The sequence below is a fragment of the Pelodiscus sinensis genome, chromosome 13, assembly GCF_049634645.1.
Source record: "Pelodiscus sinensis isolate JC-2024 chromosome 13, ASM4963464v1, whole genome shotgun sequence".
Classification (NCBI taxonomy): Eukaryota; Metazoa; Chordata; order Testudines; family Trionychidae; genus Pelodiscus; species Pelodiscus sinensis.
The window spans coordinates 1,285,039-1,297,242 of record NC_134723.1 but is presented as its reverse complement, the minus strand read 5'-3'; the positions used below and the strand labels follow the sequence as shown (position 1 = coordinate 1,297,242).

Genomic DNA, 12,204 nt, shown 5'->3' with positions numbered 1-12,204 from the left:
TGCAGCGGCAGCCACAAACGCAAACCGAATGGGGGAATCTTTAAGAAAGGTCTGGAGGAGACGGAGAAGATCGTATTGCCGCTGGGTAACCCCCGGGACGCCCGCATCTCGAGCGCGGCGCGCAGGGAGGGCACCGTATCGCAAGAGATCCCTCGACACTGGAAAAGGTTCAGAAAAGGGAACCAAAACCGATGAGGGGTTGGAGTAGGGATGGTAAGGACTAGTCGATACGCAAATGCTAGACGACAGGCTAGTCGACTAGTCACTCCCCCTCCCTTGCTGCCTCTCAGATAGAGGCAAAAGGGGAAAAGAAGAGGGGGTACTGCAAAGCGGCAGCACCGCACAGAGCCCGGGGCCAGCGGGGGACTCCACACGGCTCTGCTGTCACACTACCGGAGTTTAAGGGAAGCAGCCAGGTTACTGCTGCGCCCATGGGGGGTGTTTCAACGAAAGCTTCCCTTCCACTGAGTCTGCATCGAGAACTGAGAGATTCGGTGCATGGAATGTAAGTTACCCTAACAACCTCACTCTCCGGCTTTTCTTCCTTTTAGTAATGAACAGTGTTAGATTCTAGATTTTAGATGTTAGATGCTAAAGGATTGGCCCAGCGTGGTTTGTGGGTAAGGTCCAGAGTGTAAATTGACCTGGGATCTGTTGCTGGTTTCTTGGGACCCGACAGAACCCGTTGGGGGGAGGTGAGATGGGTTCTATAACCCCTCACCTGTGCTAGGCCCGGGGCTGTTTGGGGCACAGAGAGAGCTGGGGTGTCCGAGGGGTTTTGCTCGTGAGGCTTCTGGCTGGCCAGGCTGGCAGCTGGAGCGCTCCGTGTGTCTGGTGTGTGGCCTATTTGGGAAGGTCTCCAGTCTGGGGCTGTACGGAGCCCCGAGTTTGAGCAATTCTCCCTGAGCGGACGCCCTTAGCTGTGCCCAGACTTGGCCTGGTCCGTCACAGCTGCTGCTTTGAAATGCCACCGCGGTATTTTTAAGGGGCAGCACCACCCTATTAACTAATCGAATAGTGGATGCAAAAATGCATCAACTATTCAATGAGTCAATTACACGATACTTAACACCCTTGGTTTGGAGCAGCTGCCATATGAGGAGAGATTAACAAGACTGGAATTTTTCAGCTTAGAAAAGAGAAGACTAAGGGGGATATCCGAGAGGTCTACAAAAACATGGCTGGTGTGGAGAACGTAAATAAGGAAAAGTTAATTACTTGTTCCCATAAAAACAGAACTAGGGGTGGGTCACCAAGTGAAATGAACAGGCAGCAGGTTTAACACAAACAAAAGGCAGTTTTTCTTCATGCAGCGCAGTCAACCTGTGGAACTCCTCGCCAGAGGATGTTGTGAAGGCCAAGACTATAACAGGAGTTCAAAAAAGCACTAGATAATTTCCTGGAGGCTAGGTCTAACAACAGCTATTAGTAGGGCTGGCGTCCCAAGTCTGTGTGTGTCAGGGCCGGGAATGGGCGACAGGGGAGGGATCACAGGGTGATTCCCTGTTCTGTTCCCTCCCTCTGGGGCAGCTGGCACTGGCCTGTCGGCAGGCAGGACACTGGGCTGACTCCGCCTGGCCGCTCTTGCATTCAGAGGTCTGCTGAGTGCACGCCACCACTGACCCCCGGTACATCCCCATCCTGTTCCTCTTCCGGTCCCACTGGGCCTGACCAGGCTGGCCCCGGCCAGCAGCCAGAGAACCAGAGGAGATCCCAGACTGGGTCCCCAAATGGCAGCGCTGTTAGTCTGCCTTAGAGAGACCCTGCGCTGGAGTCCACCTGCCCTTCACGGCTTCTCCGGCCCCTGGCCACCACCCCCAAGCGCGGGAACGCAAGGCATGAACCCGCCCCACAGCCTCTCTCTAGCTCGTTTGCTGGCTGGGCCTCAGTGACGGAGCTGCAGCCCCCGGCACCTCCAGCCGGAGAGCTGACCCGAGGCCCAAGCTGCCAGGGGAAGCCAGCTCGCCTGCTCTGGCTGGACACAAGCCCGGCAGCTCATGCAAGCTGGGAAGCTTTCTGGGGACGCCAGGCTGCGGAAGAAGCCGAGGCTTGCGGGGAAAAGGGGCTGTCACCTTGCTGTCCCTCAGAGACTGCCTACGCCTATCCAGCTGCTGAAAGAGAAAAGGGAGATCGCCAGGCGTGTGAACGGGGCGGCAGCGACCCCTCCCGGTCCCCTCTGCCCCTGCGCCGGGCCCTCCGCACCACTCCAGCGCTGACCACTGGGCCGCTGTGCACGTGGGGACCGGGCGACTCGCCCCCGCAGAGCCGGCGATGGGACCTGGCGTGCCATGACCAGTGCCCTAACCACTAGGCCCTCCTCCCTCTTACGAGCCCAGCCTCTCCCCTGCTGCATGCAGCTTTTCCACCCACACGCCCCGGAACAACCTGCCTGTTTGCGCGGGCCGGAGCCCAGCAGGGGCGAGGTGCGCACAGCCCCGGGGCTGGAGCTGGAGCCGGAGCCCAGCAGGGGCGAGGCGCACACGGCCCCGGAGCCAGGGCCGGAGCTGGAGCCCAGCAGGGGCGAGGCGCACACTGCCACAGCACAGGGCCAGCAGGGAAGAGGCCCGGGGAACAGCATTCCTCCGATGCCCAGGAGGCAGGGTTCAAGAGCAGCCCCGGCTCTCCCAGGACCCCTCGGCCTGGCTCAGCAGCTCCCTCGTAGGCACAGGGAACAGGAGCCAGCTGCAGAGCCCAAGCACAAGGAGGAACCCAGCTGCTCTCCAGAGAGCATCCTGAGCATGCTGGGGCCAGGCATCTACCCCCTGCTGCGCCAGGCTCCGGGACTTTCCTGCCAATGGGGGGGTGAGCCCGATGCCCTTGCTAGAGACGCGCAGTCCCTGCTGCCACTGGAGCTGGGGGAAGAACTCCCCGAGCTGTCGACAGGGCGGGGCCCCCGGCAGCGGGTAGCTCCCATCCTCTCCAGCACAGGGCAGGACGGCAGACCCGCACCAACCTACCACCCAGCTTCTCACCAGACAGACAGCCCTGCCTCCTGCTCCCTCCAGCCCCGCCCTCCACAACCCCCCCCACAGCCTCCAGCCCCGCCCTCCACGTCCCAGCCCCACCCTTCACGACCCCCCCGGAACGCCAGCCAGTTCAGCCCCAGCCCCTCCCTCCACAGCCCCTTGGCCCCCAGCCAGCTGGCCCCTAACCCCAGCCCCACCTGTTTGATCTCGCTCTTCAGCTTCACGATCCCGGCTCGCTCTGTTTTCGTGGCTCCCACGGCACCGACCTCGCGGATGGAAATGGCGGGGGTGAGGGCCGAGTCGACGGAACGCACTGCCACGGGAGGGACAGTAAGGACACGCTGCACGGAGCACAGCGACGTGGCACAGCCAGGGCACCTGGCGCCCACGGCCCCGCCCACGCACCGCCAGCGAGCCCCTCCACCTGACACCCCCCACGGCCCCACCCATGCACCGCCAGCGAGCCCCTCCGCCTGACAACCCCACGGCCCCGCCCACGCACCGCCAGCGAGCCCCTCCACCTGACACCCCCCACGGCCCCGCCCACGCACCGCCAGCGAGCCCCTCCGCCTGACACCCCCCACGGCCCCGCCCACGCACCGCCAGCGAGCAGGGCCTGGCGCCCTGGCTTTAACCAGCCCAGAGACTCCAACCCCACGAGCTAGCGCCAGCGAAGGGGGGTGCCTCTGGGCCCAGCCGCTGCCCTGCCATCCCAGAGCCACGCCCCTTCCCGCACTGCCAGCGCCGGGGGGCATTTCAACACTGAGTTCTGGGCGGGGCCCGTGTGAGTCCAAGCAGCCTGAACCGCAGCGGGAGGAGGAAGGACCCGGGTCTCAGGACGCCGGCAGCCCCGCCCCAGTGGGAGCAGGGCACGGCCGGGGCAGAGCGCGTGCAGGGGCAGCTGCACCCGGGAGGCGGCCCAGCCCTGCTCCCACAGCCCCTGGCGGGGTCAGCGCCCCGACAGACTCACCGCTCTTCTCCACCCCGAACTCCTTGCCCGAGAAGATGTGGTGCAGGAGACTCTTCATGTCTGAAGGGCTCAGGTTCATCAAGCTCTCGGTGGCCTCCTCAGCTAGAGAGCAGAGATTCACGGGTGGGTGCGCGTCAGCCAGGGCCCCACGGGCGGAGAGGGGGGCTCCGGGGCTCATTCACCAGCCCTCCCCGGAAGAGAGGCGGCAGCGGCACGGCCAAGCGACCCCGCCAGCCTGACGCCTCGGGGCCGAACCAAGCACTCCTCTCCCGGCTGGGTGTGCGCGGGGACGCCCACGGCCCCAGGACGCACCCGGGAAGTGGGGTATTTCCCCCACTCTACAGCAGGGGAACAGGGGGAAGGAGAATTCAGGGCACGTCTACACTAGAGCCGCCCGGCTTCAGCACCCGGAGCGATACCAGCACAGCCGTAGGCTCCCCCGCGGCGCTAGGCCCGCTCCTCCCCGAGGCTTCCTGCTGCCGGCCTCGCGGTGTCTGTGCTGAGCTGCAGGTTCCATAGGCCGGGAGGGGTTCCACACCTCCCCAGGATCTAACTGTGGCACCTACCATCAGCGTGTAGACCCGCCTGAGTGACTTGCCCAAGGTCACACCGGGAGTCTGTGGCGCAGCAGGAACTGCGCTCAGCTCTCTGAAGCCCCAGGCTAGTGGCCCGTGGTCTGGGCCAGCCGCTCTCAGCCAGGGTATGTGTCTGGGGCAGGCAGAGGGCGGCCGGGGGTGCGTCAACTCGGCTACCCCCGCCTAGCTGCCCCGCAGGCTGCGTAAAGCACGAGCAGTCGGTGCAGAGCACGCTGCACGCAATGGCTTGTTCCGGCTGCTCGACGGGCTGCAGCCTGAAACGCGAGGACAGCACTTGGTGCCCAAGGACTGCTTTTCCAGCCATCCGTGCGCCGGGCAAAGGCCGCGAGGGCTCGGGAGCCAGGCACCGGGACCCGGGATTTCTAGGTCTGGGTCTGTAAGCAAGTCGCTGGGGGGCACAAACCAGCCAGACTGCAGAAGGGGGCAGCGCCCTGAGCCATCGGCATTTCCTTTAACCCACATCGCCCGGACGGGGGAACTGAGCGTCCCGTCAGAGGGAGGGGCCGTTTCACGCACCCCAGACGCCGAAGCACTTCCCTTGCCGGTATCTCCGCAGCCCAAGCAGCTAGCCGAGCGCGCAGGGAGGGGCAGGCCAGTCCGAGCAGAGCCGCTGTGTTGGGGTCCTATCGGGCGCTCGGTGCGCCTACGAGCCAGGCATCTCCCTTCCACGCCCTTCCCAGCGGCGCCCGCCCAGGGGGCAGGCGGGAGCCATGCTCAGGAACTGGCTCCCACGTAGCCGCCTGCCCCGGGGCCGATGGTGGCGGGAGGAGGGGGGAGAAGGCGGGAGCTGGCTCACGGTGACGCTCGCTCCCCTCTCCCCGCCCCGTGTAAGCGTGAAACCCCCAAACATTTCAGCAGCTCCACGCCTAGACGAGATTTAACCCCAATAGCCACGTTACTCCAACCAGGGGCCCACAGAGATTCCCAGACACGCCAGGGCCTGCGGTGAGCCTGGGGGACAGCGTGTTCTCCCAGCCCTCTCCTGCCTCGGGACCCCGGCTGGGGGACACCGCGCCGGACACCTCCCCCGGGCAGGCAAAGGCAGCCGCTTGCTGCCCCGGGACACAGGCAGCGAGGGCGACGCTCCCGCCCTTTGTTGGTCTTCTCGGGCTGGACCCAGAGGGGCCGGTACCTGAGCAGTGCAGCGAGTGCGCCAGCTCCGTGGCCATCACCTGGATGATGAGCCCAATGCGCAGCCGGAACATCTCGGCGAAGAGGCCGGGCTGGGTGCGCATGTACATGGCCAGGTAGACCATGATTTCCTGAATGGGAAAAGCAGGGAGACACGGTCACAGACCAGCCCCCCAGGGGCAGGCCTCAGAGGGCACCGCCAGGCCGCCCGGGCCCTGCCAGGCCTGGGCCCCCTCACCTGGGTCAGGATGGAGATGCTCATGTTCTTCTCGCTGGCCTCGTCAATCAGGCGGGTGAGCTCCTCGTAGGGAATGGGGCTGAGGAGACGAGGGGAGTGACAGGCACACAGCCAGGGAAGGTACAAGCCACAGCCCCTCCGAGCAGGGCCAACGCCCTTCGCCTGCCCTTAGCCCCCCCCCACGGGGTCCCTGCGCCCAGCTCGCAAGGGAGCACGCATGGACCCCAACCCGGGAGGGCTGGGCCCCTTTCCTGGGGGTGGCAGAGTCCCCAGGCCAGGGGGAGCCAGGGAGAGCTGTCACTGGCTGTTCTGTTCCCCCGCCCACCCTCGCTACGGGCCCCGGGCCGGGCCGAGGGACGCACCCGCTACGGGCCCCGGGCCGGGCCGAGGGACGCACCCGCTACGGGCCCCGGGCCGGGCCGAGGGACGCACCCGCTACGGGCCCCGGGCCGGGCCGAGGGACGCACCCGCTACGGGCCCCCGGCTGGGGCCAAGGGACGCACCCGCTACGGGCCCCCGGCCGGGGCCAAGGGACGCACCCGCTACGGGCCCAGGGACGCACCCGCTACGGGCCCCCAGCCGGGGCCAAGGGACGCACCCGCTACGGGCCCAGGGACGCACCCGCTACGGGCCCCCGGCCGGGCCAAGGGACGCACCCGCTACGGGCCCAGGGACGCACCCGCTACGGGCCCCCGGCCAGGCCGAGGGACGCACCCGCTACGGGCCCCCGGCCGGGCCGAGGGACGCACCCGCTACGGGCCCCGGGCCGGGCTGAGGAACAAGCACCCAACTCACGCAGAGATGGTCTTCTCCCGAGGCTCTGGGGGCAGCCCCACCGTCAAGTGCTTCTGATGGGACAGGAGGTCAGTGCAGGCCTGGACAGAGACACCATCGCGCCCTTGGTTATGGCTGCTGCTCCGCCACGGAGCCTGGGGCCTCACGCTGCCCCCCTCCCTCCCAGCGGGCGTCAGCGGCCCCTTCCGACACCGGGCCGGGGGATGCTGTCTGCAGGGGCCCCCCGGCCGGGCTCTCGGCCCCGCCTACACACCCCAGTGCTCCCAAGGGACCAGGCCACTCAGCACCTCCTCCGCCTCGGGGACCTCCGTGCGCGCCAGGAAGCGGGCGAGCCCTGAGACGCACCCTCCGCCTCTGGCCCAGGCCCCGGGCCCAGCCTCACCTCGTCCAGAGCTTCCACCTTCTTCTTCAGGATCCCGGAGATGTAGCGGATCAGGGCCCACTGGCGGGTGGCCCCCACGCTGACGTACAGCTCGGTGAGCAGGTCCCTGACGGTCGCGCCCGGCTGCCCATCGATTTCCGTGTCCCAGTCGGGCCCCCTGCGGCAAAGGGGACGCCGGTGACAGCGCAGGGTGGGGGAGAAGGCCCCGAAGCGCAGCAGCACGGCACGGCCGCTCAGGTCGAGCCAGCCCGCTGAGGGGCCTCGCTGGCTCGCACACACAGCACCGCGCAGCTCCCCGCGCGCCAGCCGAGTACGCACGCGTCACAGGCACAGCGCTCGTTAGCGGGGCTGCCAGCACGCACCGGCCGGGGGGGCTCATTAGCGGGGCTGCCAGCACGCACCGGCCGGGGGGGGCTCGTTAGCGGGGCTGCCAGCACGCACCGGACGGGGGGGCTCGTTAGCGGGGCTGCCAGCACGCACCGGCCAGGCGGCTGTGGGGTCCCAGCACGCGAGGTTTCTAGGAACGGGGAAGGGGTCGCTCTCCCCAGCCCTGCCTCAGGACAAGGGCAGGGCCTGCCAGGCGCCAGCGCAGGGCGAATCCGTGGCCGGCCAGCCTCCCCCAGCGAGCCAGGCAGGCCGGGATGCAGGGAGACGGAGCCAGGCAAGGCCACGTCCTACCTCAGGGTGTGCAGCATGTAGAGGAGGTCTGCCTGCTCCTGCAGGGTGGGGCAGGCTCGCAGCTGGTCCACCAGGGCCTTGCAGTCCACGTCCCCAGCCTGGTCGCGGGGCAGGTTCACCAGGGCGTGGAGCGAGGGACTCTGGGGGAGGAGAGGCGAGAGCTCCAGCTGGGCCCCGAGCCCCAAAGCACCCCCACAGGGCAGCCGGCTTGGCCTGGCTCCGCTCCCAGAGCCCTGGCCCCAGCTAACGGCTGGGCAGCCTGCTCTCAGCAAGCCACCCCACAGCGAGGGGCTGGGGCAGCCTCTGCCTGCCAGGACCCTACCTGGAGGCTCTGCCGGGAACGCCTCACCAGTGCCCCACGCCCGCTTCCCGCAGAGCCACCACTGCCCCTCGTGTGACCTGCCGGAGCAGCCGTGGATCCCCCCGGCCTCCCACACCAGTTCCTCCAGCCAGGCGGTGCCGGAGCTGCTGAGCAGCTGGCCAATAGGCCTAGCCGGCCCCGGGCCACGCCATGGGCATCCACGGGCCTAGCCGGCCCCGGGCCACGCCGCGGGCATCCACGGGCCTAGCCGGCCCCGGGCCACGCCGCGGGCATCCACGGGCCTAGCCGGCCCCGGGCCATGCCGCGGGCATCCACGGGCCTAGCCGGCCCCGGGCCACGCCGCGGGCATCCACGGGCCTAGCCGGCCCCGGGCCACGCCGCGGGCATCCACGGGCCTAGCCGCCCCCGGGCCACGCCGCGGGCATCCACGGGCCTAGCCGCCCCCGGGCCACGCCGGGGGCATCCACGGGCCTAGCCGCCCCCGGGCCACGCCGCTGCTGCACCTGAGCGGCAGCCTGAGTAGGTGCCAGCTGGACAGAGAGGAGCCAGGCAGCTGACTCTCGAGCTGGGGTGCACTCAGCATTCACCACCCCCGCTCGCAGCCAGTCGGTCACCTTGCCATCCTGCTGGGCTGGGTGGGTGGAGCCCAGCAAGTGCACTGAGGGCTGGGAGGCCTGGAACAGCTTGGACGGGATGTACATGTTGACATCTGCAAGAAACCGACATTGCTTGTGGAAGGCTTCCAACGGCAGCACGGAGCCACTGCCCCCGCCACGCTCCCCGGCCCGCCCCGCCCCACGCAGGGGCCCCGCCCCGCCCCAGAGCTCGGAGTCCCCGTTACCTCTTGGCGCAGCCGCCCGCTGTGCTCAGAAGGGACTGCCAGCCCCCAGCCCTGCCCCGGGGCACAGGACTGGGGGTGGGACTGACGGGCATGCAGTAGCTTCTACTCTGGGGCATTTGGGGGCTGCAAAGCATCGGCGCGAGGGCTGCCTGGCGATCCCACAAATCCAGCCAATTCCTTGCACTGCTTGGAGCAGTCGTCCAGAGCCGGTTATTTAACTCCTTCGGGATGGTTCCGCCATTTCCTTGCCGCACAGGACAGGCGCCGGAGCTCGCGGTGTGCTTGGAACGAGCACCCGCACTATGGCAGCTGCCCTCAGGAGCGGTGGCCGGAGGGCGGAAATGCACCCGACTGTTTAGCACAGCTGGCATGTAAATACAACGCGACACCAGCTTCCCCAGCCCACGCCTGCCCTCTCGTTAGGGGGCAGTGCAGACGAGAAGCAGGCAGCACTATCGCCCGTCAACGTAACCAGCGCGTCTGAGCGACCGGCTGACAGTGAAACAACCGAGAGGATCGCGGGCTCCCGGTGTCCGCTGGGGTTCGGGTCGGTACCAAAGAAATCAACTTCTGTAAATTGCACTTTCGCGGTGAAGCGAGGGCCCCGCAGCGCTTGTGTGAGGGGAGAAGAAAACCGCTTCTCTTTCCCAGAGCAAGTACTGGTGAAATAACGATCCGGGGAGCATCGTGCACCGGCTGCCACAGAAACCGGGCCGCTGGGCAAAGCAGGAAACCATCCAAAGAACTGGGGCTCTCGTTGAGCAGGCGTAACCTGCGGCTAATCGCGCCGGGAAGCTTTCCCACGGGAGGCAGGAGAACAGCCCTGGGACGGGCTGGCCAGGACAAGGGAGGAATCACGCTGGTCTCAGGCTCTGACACCGACAACTTCGGCCACCTTGGGAAAGTCCCTTACCCTCACTTTACAGACGTGGAAGGAAGCCAAGCGCCAGTAACGCTCGAGAGGCCGATTTGCGTCCCCTGCTCGCGGCAGAGCCACTGGCCTGGAGACAGGAAGGGCAGACGCGCAGCTCGGGCCAGACGGGCACCTCTGCACCCAACGGTGAACACGGAGCCTGCCCCACGGCCCCCGCCTCCCACGCTGGGCTGAACTCGAGTGGGGAGAGGCCTCCAGCCTCTCAGCTAGGCCCTGCCCCGGCCATGACCGGTCACATCATACGTCTCCCAGCGGTTCCAGCCCACCCTACGCCACGAGGGGCGGGCCTAGTGGCCACGGCGACAGATGGGCAAACGATTCACCTCGGCTCCAGGAGAAACCAAGCATTTCGTTGGCCCCACGAGACAAGTGGCCTTGGCTCCGTGGCTGGGTGCTGTCTGCAGGACGCGCCTCCTTTGAGAAGAGGCCAGACACCTTCCGAAGCAACCATTACCCGGGCCAGCGCGGCATTCTCAGGCTGGGAACCCTTTCGCCGTGTCGCAAGTAAACGAGTATCCACGGACTGGGCCCGCTCTCCTCGGGGCCACGGGCAGCCCCCGCCGGGAGACGCCGCCGACTCCACCTGCCCAGCGAGGCCAGCGGGAAGCAGACCCCTCTCGCCGGCAGGTTTCGGTCCCACTGAGGGAAACACCGAACCGCGCAGCAGCCCCGACCTCCCCAGGGCTGGCGCACAGGCCGGCACGAGAGTCCCGCGGAACGTCTGCCCGCGAGAGGCTGGGAAGCTGCAGGCCGGCCGAGTTGGCCTCCACACAGATGGTTTGGGGCCTGCTTTCTGGCCAAGGTGCCTGTGCAGAGCGGTAACCGCCAGCCCCCGCAGCGGCCCAGGCGCGCTAGTGTGGTGCAGCCGCTGGGATGCTGGAGAGCTGGCGTCAGACACGTGAGCACCATGCTGGGTGTCCACAGGCCGGCAGGTCCAGGCTGCCCAGGCTAGAGCTGGTTGGTGGCCGGAGGGGTCGCTTGTGACACAGTTCAACCGGCAGCAGAGGCAGGGCTGGCACGGTGCCACAGCTCAGCTGGGGCAGCAGTGAGCCCTGCCGCGTCGTGCCAGGGCCGGTGCCAGCTGCTCGGCGCCCCAGCCTGGGCAGGGCCGCACAGCACCCCTCTGGCTGGGACAGACAGACAGACAGACAGACAGACGGGAAGGAGTGGAGTCTGGGATGTGTAGGGAAGGGCACAAGGAACCAGGGAGGCAGTTTTCTTGGTTAGCAGCAGGACTATTAAGTTTTAGGCGACAGAGAGAGATGGACACGCAGGAGCCCCACTTGGACAATGGGAAAAGCCCCAACCACCTCGCCTACACTGGAAACACCTCGGGAACCACACCACTGGCAGGCAGCAGCCCTGCATACGAGCTCCCCTGGGCCAGCCCGGGGGGACCTGAGACCAGGGCAGAGGGAAGGGAGAAGGTCCCGGGGGCTGGCTCTGCTGCTGGCCCCACCCAGAGTTAAAGACGACTCTGTCTACACTGGGGGAATGCAGAGCGAGCCCCAATTCGTAAGAGTGGCCAGACGGGGTCAGACCAATGGTCCAGCCAGCCCAGGGTCCTGTGTGCCCACAGCAGCCAGCGCCAGGAGCCCAGAGGGAGGGAACACGACAGGGAATCCTCACATGACCCCTCCCCGTCACCCACCTCCAGACAAACAGAGGCTAGGGACACCATTCCTACCCAGCCTGGCTAATAGCCATCGATGGACCTAACCTCCGTGAATCTATCTAGCTCTTTTTTGAATCCTGTTAAAGCCCTGGCCTTCACCACATCCTCTGGCAAGGAGTTCCACAGGTTGACTGTGCACCAAGTGAAGAAAAACTCCCTTTGGTTTGTTTTAAACCTGCTGCCTAGTCATTTCATTTGGTGACCCCTAGTTCTTATATTGTGGGAATAAGTAAATAACTTTTCCTTATCCCCTTTTTCCACACCACTCATGATTTTATAGACCTCTATCATATCCCCCTTTACTCTCCTCTTTTCTAAATTAAAAAGTCCAAGTCTGTTTAATCTCTCTTCATATGGGACCTGTTCCAAACCCCTCAGCATTTTTGTTGCCCTTTTCTGAACCTTCTCTAATGCCAACAGATCTTTTTTGAGATGAGGCACCCACATCTGTACGCAGTATTCAAGATGTGGGCGTGCCATGGATTTATACAGAGGCAATAAGATATTTTCTGTCTTATTCTCTGTCCCTTTTTGAATAAAAGCGACGAGGAGTCTTGTGGCACCTTATAGACTAACAGATTTATTGGAGCATACCGGTAAGCTTTCGTGGGCAAAGACCCACTTCGTCAGATGCATGTAGTGGAAATTCCAGAGGCAGGTATAAATATACAGGCAC

The 12,204-nt window shown here is 65.7% G+C and overlaps 1 protein-coding gene across 7 annotated transcripts in view; it reads right to left on the bottom strand.

Moving 5' to 3' along the window:
* The window catches only part of PHKA1 (phosphorylase kinase regulatory subunit alpha 1), a 51,796-nt gene that overhangs the window by 9,160 nt on the left and 30,432 nt on the right, over positions 1-12,204 (bottom strand). For 6 of the 7 annotated variants that reach the window (XM_075896551.1, XM_075896555.1, XM_075896553.1 and 3 more), the window contains 9 exons: positions 8,693-8,787; positions 7,757-7,896; positions 7,079-7,235; positions 6,697-6,776; positions 5,902-5,980; positions 5,665-5,794; positions 3,937-4,038; positions 3,164-3,279; positions 2,073-2,111 (listed from right to left, as the gene is read on the bottom strand). In XM_075896551.1, coding sequence (XP_075752666.1) covers positions 2,073-2,111; positions 3,164-3,279; positions 3,937-4,038; positions 5,665-5,794; positions 5,902-5,980; positions 6,697-6,776; positions 7,079-7,235; positions 7,757-7,896; positions 8,693-8,787 — 938 coding nt within the window. The remainder of the gene's footprint in view (positions 1-2,072; positions 2,112-3,163; positions 3,280-3,936; positions 4,039-5,664; positions 5,795-5,901; positions 5,981-6,696; positions 6,777-7,078; positions 7,236-7,756; positions 7,897-8,692; positions 8,788-12,204) is intronic. The other variant, XM_075896552.1, reaches the window with a different exon arrangement.